At 32.3% G+C, this 5,584-nt stretch overlaps 1 protein-coding gene across 1 annotated transcript; it reads left to right on the forward strand.

Moving 5' to 3' along the window:
• The first annotated feature begins 943 nt into the window (after positions 1–943).
• On the forward strand, positions 944–2,667 carry LOC112528516 (xyloglucan endotransglucosylase/hydrolase protein 9-like). Its single transcript, XM_025139546.1, has 5 exons — positions 944–972; positions 1,130–1,392; positions 1,474–1,574; positions 1,671–1,864; positions 2,125–2,667. Exons 1-5 carry the CDS (start codon positions 944–946, stop codon positions 2,534–2,536), a joined length of 999 nt encoding a protein of 332 aa, XP_024995314.1. The 3' UTR covers positions 2,537–2,667.
• Positions 2,668–5,584: the final 2,917 nt, after the last annotated feature.

The raw sequence follows: 5,584 nt of genomic DNA on the forward strand, positions 1-5,584 counted from the left end.
ACAAAATTGTCACCATGCAACTTTAGACGATTAGATCATAGCTTATAAAGTTGATCAATGAACATAAATTGGTCTTACGGGTCAAACGAAAAACCCTTCGTCTCACATGAACTCAACCCTACATATATATGTAAGTATGTCTAATTATCTATACATATAATAAGTTGTGTGTTTATACATATACTAAATATAAAAACAAATACATTTTAGTCTAAAATTTTCTATGGAAAAAATAGTGAACCCATTTAAATAGATTTACCTAAAAAAAATGGTAAGACCATTAAAAGGAGGGACAAAATCAATTGAAAATAAGGAAAACCAAGTAAAGTAGAGGGACGAGATTGGTTAAATGGAGAAAGGTTAGGGACCAAAACCAAAGTTTAGTCGATTACTTAATTTGAAAAGAGTAGTAGTAAATAATGGAAAAAAAGGAAAAGAGAGTGGGGATGCAGTGGAAAACTGTACTGTCCCAGCTGGCACTCTGACATCATTTTTCAAAGAATAAAACAAAAAGCAAAAGATATTTCCAATGCTTGCCCATTCCCATTACTCTCCCACTCGCATCTCCAAATAATTTGCCAACACAGTACAAGGGTAACCTCGTAATTTTCTCATTTTAAACATGTCACATATTTAATTTTCACCTAAGTATATATCAAACATGTAGGCATTTAATTTAGTCGTTTTCTTTACATATTATATTACTTAAAACTAAACAAATATATTATATAAAACTAAATAAAAAGAAATATTTTTAAAATTATTTTACATAAAATAAGAATATAAAATAAGTTACATTTTTATTCGTTATTTTAATATCTTGTTGATTAAAAATCTGTTTTTGTATCAAACTTGGCTTGCACGCATCAAGGGGCGCGTGGCACGAGCATCAATAAAGAGAATTGGTGAATGTAAAAGCATGTCCTTTTTAACCACTGCATAAATGACAGCTAGACTGTACAGTGGCCAGCTGTAGTTCGCCACTTGTCACTTTCTTATTCGACAAGTTTTGCAGTAAGCTTTTCCGACAGTGACTATTCGAGACCTATCCACAGCCAGCTAAAACGGCTAGTTTTTTTTAATTTTATTTGTGGATCCCACTGGCTCTGACATGGCCTCCACATCACAGCAGCACGCTCACTCACCCTTCCGCTATAAAACCACCCCACACTCACCCTATTTTCACTCAGACTCAACCTTCAATTCCCTCTTTTCTTTCTTCATCCATGGCTTCCTCTTCATCTTTCCTTTTTACTACATTGTTTCTTTCACTATATGTTTGCTCTGTGATTTCAACTGCTAAATTTGATCAGCTGTTTCAACCCTACTGGGCTGCTGATCATTTCTCCTTTGATGGCGAGGCCGTCAATATGAAGCTCGATAACTTTTCGGGTAATTCCCTAATCGGAACTTGTTTATATTTAATGGGATTCAAGTAAACCTTTAAAATATCTCATGAGTTTTGAATTTCAGGAGCTGGATTTTCGTCCAAATCGAAGTATATGTTTGGAAAAGTCAACATTCAAATCAAGCTTGTTGAAGGTGATTCCGCCGGAACTGTAACTGCATTTTACGTGAGTTGATTCCGATGAGTTTATATATGAAATCGTTTTGCTCGTTCGGTGTTTGATTCATTTTCTAAACGGTGTTCATATTCGTAATCTGTTCAGATGTCATCCGACGGTCCCAAACACCATGAGTTCGACTTCGAGTTCCTCGGAAACACCACCGGCGAACCTTACGTTGTCCAGACCAATGTTTACGTCAATGGCGTCGGAAACAGGGAACAACGATTGAACCTCTGGTTCGACCCTACCAAAGACTTCCATTCCTACTCCGTCCTCTGGAATCAGCGTCAAGTTGTGTAAGTTCCATAACAGTACAAGTCCTTAAAGCACTCGGGAATCACACCACGCTACTTTATGTTGTACAATTCGATGCTCATTTCATTCTCCCTTCTTTAATCCGCAATGATGGGTCTGAAAAAGAAAGCAGGCAACGTACATACTTTACTTATTATCCATCGAGTATCTCATCTTACTTTTCATTATTACAAATTGTAATGCATAATGTACAAGCGTTTATTGCACACTGAATGACCTTCGCCTGTCGGAAATAATGCAGGTTTTTGGTCGACGAGACGCCGATCAGGGTTCACTCTAATTTAGAGCACAAGGGTATACCGTTTCCTAAAGATCAAGCCATGGGTGTGTACAGTTCGATTTGGAATGCGGATGACTGGGCCACACAAGGTGGTCGGGTCAAGACCGACTGGACCCATGCCCCTTTTGTAGCATCGTACCGTGGGTTCGAAATCGACGGTTGTGAATGTCCGGTGACAACGGCGGATACCGACAATGCGAAGCGGTGTGCGAGCAGCGGCGGTTGGTGGGATCGACCGGTGTTGTCGGAGTTAAATGTGCATCAAAGCCATCAGTTGATTTGGGTGCGGGCTAACCATATGATATACGACTACTGCAACGATGCCGCTAGGTTTGCTTCGGTGCCGGTTGAATGCGAACACCACCGCCATTAGTGAGACTGGTTACGGTTAGGGATTGGATGGTTGTGTAAAAAGATGGAAAGAACAAAACATGAGCTTCATGTTTTACATATTTTGTTATTGTAAGGTATTTAATTTTAATCTATTTTATTGGTTTATCACTACTTTAAAAAGATCATTAAACAATCCTTAAAATGTTGAAGATTTGGGGGAAAAACCCCATCATTACACCATTTAGAAGTTAAAACGCAAACTAATTCAGAAAATGTAGAATCAAAAGAATTAATATTCGTATTCGTTTTTTTATTCACCTGGATATCCAATCCGTTAAACAAATCGACTAATTTCAGGATGATCACCTATTTTACAGATAATCCAAAATCACTGCATTTGAACCTGCTGCATGGTCACAAGGGGTTTTTATTATTTCTTGAAGTTATTTTACTATTGGCGTTTTAAAACATCCCTTCACGGGCATCCTTACCATGTGAATAAATCATGTCGTACCATTTTCAACAAATTATTGGTGCATGAATAAACAAATATCTATAAAATATTTATTTTTAACTTTGTTGTTATATATTATTGTTTATGTTGAATCATACATTGAGAATAAAAAAAATATATATATGATTTATTGTTATTTTTGTTTTTATAATTTATAATTTATAATTTATTAATGTTTCGTTTATTTTAGTCTACAATTTTAAATTGTTTTGGTCCTTTATTTATTCTAATACTAATTTCAATTTTTGTTGTTAAAAGATGATATTATATTTATATTGGAGGAATATTCCAACATTTCTTGTAATAAATTAGATATAGAACTTTCACAATTTATATAGATTTGATATTTATCAATGTTATTTGCAATTTAAAATTGAATTTTTTTTTCTAATGTTTAATTTTGGGTAAGTTACATAAAAAAATAACTTACTTTAACTTAATTCATATTTTATGTAACGTACTTTAAAAACATCCATTTTGGTATAAAAAATGTAATGTTTTAAACATTTAAATAACCGGATAACCGATTGAAATATTAACCGGTTACAATGCTGATATAGCAACTAATGTGGTATGCAATTCAGTATTATTTTGCTTACATGAATATTTTAATTTAAAATTAGTTTTTTTTGTATTATGTTATTTTATGGTAAACAGTTAACGTTTCAACCGGTTATCCGGGTACTTGAATGTTTAACATTTTGCATCCAGGTATTAAAATGTAAGTTTTAAAAGTACGTTACCGAAAATAGGAATCAAGTTAAAATACGTTACTTTTTCATGCAATTTTTGTAGCATTTGAAAGTATACTTTAAAGACGTGTTCTTCTCAAGATTCTCACTATTTTTAGTATATTCTCGAGCTAGTTTTTCCGTATGGTCCAAAAGAACATCTTTTTCTTTCCATCTCTATTATCTCTTTGAAACAAGATACAAAAAAATTGACCAATTTTACACTCTAAGTTAAACCTGATAGTTATTCGATAACATGTAGATCTTCAAGAAACCAATCTGATTTTTTTTTCTTCCCAAAATCTAAAATACTGACATTTTTTTTTTCTTAACAAATAAGCATCGTGTATTTATCAATAAAGATATCGGAAAAAAACCTTTACGTTTAGATCATAAAAACAGTGACGGACCCAACATTTTCTATCGAGCGGGTGTATCCTTAGATTGAATCAAATGCCTATAAAGTTATCCTATGTATTTTTTTTTTGTCGAATTCCATCATTTTTGAAGTTTTTTGGTTGATTTCGTCTTCGATTTCTTGTTGTTGATATTCCTTGTATTTTTTAATATCGCTATTAAAAAATGAATAAACATATTTTTTAAATACCGTAAACACTGAGTATTCGTATTAAATATAAGTAATAGTTAACTAATAATATTATATTTTTATATTTTATTCATGTTATGTCAATATCTATACTACCTTATAAACCAGATTTGTCAAAAGTATTGAGAACAAATTTTTATGCACAAAGTCTTAAAATTTTTAAAAACAACTCATAATGCATTAAGTACTACTTACTTTACGCATTCAATCTTAAAGTCTCTTAATCTATACTTAAAATAACATATAACACAAGTTATCTATGCATATTATTACTTCTTTTTTATGTTTTCAAAATACTTTTGACATCTTTCACTCATGTCTTTACCTTCTCATACCTCTATGTCTTCTCCTCATCACCCACTGTGAGATTTAAACTGATATTCACCAAGAATTTATTAAAAGTTTTCCAATTCAATTACTCTAGAACTCTCGTTTTCGCTCTCGATCTCTTGATTCTTTGCTCTTGGTGTAAATCGAACACATTTGTGGAGTCGTTTAAATATGTTGGATTTTAAATATATTGGATTTTAAATTGTCATACAATTTTTTTTCATCGATAGACTGTAATTGGAACCATAACTCTTATTTATTCAAATTATATTAATATGCAAAGACCAAGTGTAACTTATATCATCGTTAAATCTTCTATAATAAAACCAGTGAAACTTCAAAATTATTAAAATTCACGGCTCCCACCACATTGCACGAGTACACAACTAATTCTTCTATATATTAGATTCATAAAAAAAGCCTTGCTATTGATCTACGTGGAGCTCTAATGTCCACTGAAATCAATCAAAAAAAATGATTGATGTGTCGATATGCTATTTTACATGATATGATATGATGAGACAAATATGTTATATCATATTTATATAATTGTTATAAAGAATTAATTTCAATTTTTCATTTGAACTTTGAGAAACATTATTGTCCTAAAGAATTTTATATTTCTTAACTAAATATTTATCAGATAAACGCTTATAAGCAAGAGTTACTACCTCATGTACCTTTTCGAGTAACATTTTTGGTAATCAACATGGATTGTTTGTAAGCATCTCTTATCCGACAAACACTAACCCGGTAAGAACCTTCGTTGTTGTCATTCATCTTACTGGTTAATATTTTTATTTCTTGCAATGTTTAGTTGGTACGGTAAGTAGCCCGGTAAACATTTACCAGTAAGCGTTTTGTAAACATCTATTTAGGGGTCGTTTACCAAATGCTTACCCAGTT

Source organism: Cynara cardunculus, assembly GCF_001531365.2.
Source record: "Cynara cardunculus var. scolymus isolate 2C chromosome LG 15, CcrdV1, whole genome shotgun sequence".
NCBI classification, from domain to species: domain Eukaryota; kingdom Viridiplantae; phylum Streptophyta; class Magnoliopsida; order Asterales; family Asteraceae; genus Cynara; species Cynara cardunculus.

Bases quoted from the DNA above. Each gene is read 5' to 3' on its own strand.
- LOC112528516 (XM_025139546.1), top strand. From the start codon at position 944: ATGACAGCTAGACTGTACAGTGGCCAGCT. The intron at 973-1,129 runs GTAGTTCGCCAC...TCCACATCACAG, and splicing joins AGACTGTACAGTGGCCAGCT to CAGCACGCTCACTCACCCTT. The intron at 1,575-1,670 runs GTGAGTTGATTC...TAATCTGTTCAG, and splicing joins GAACTGTAACTGCATTTTAC to ATGTCATCCGACGGTCCCAA.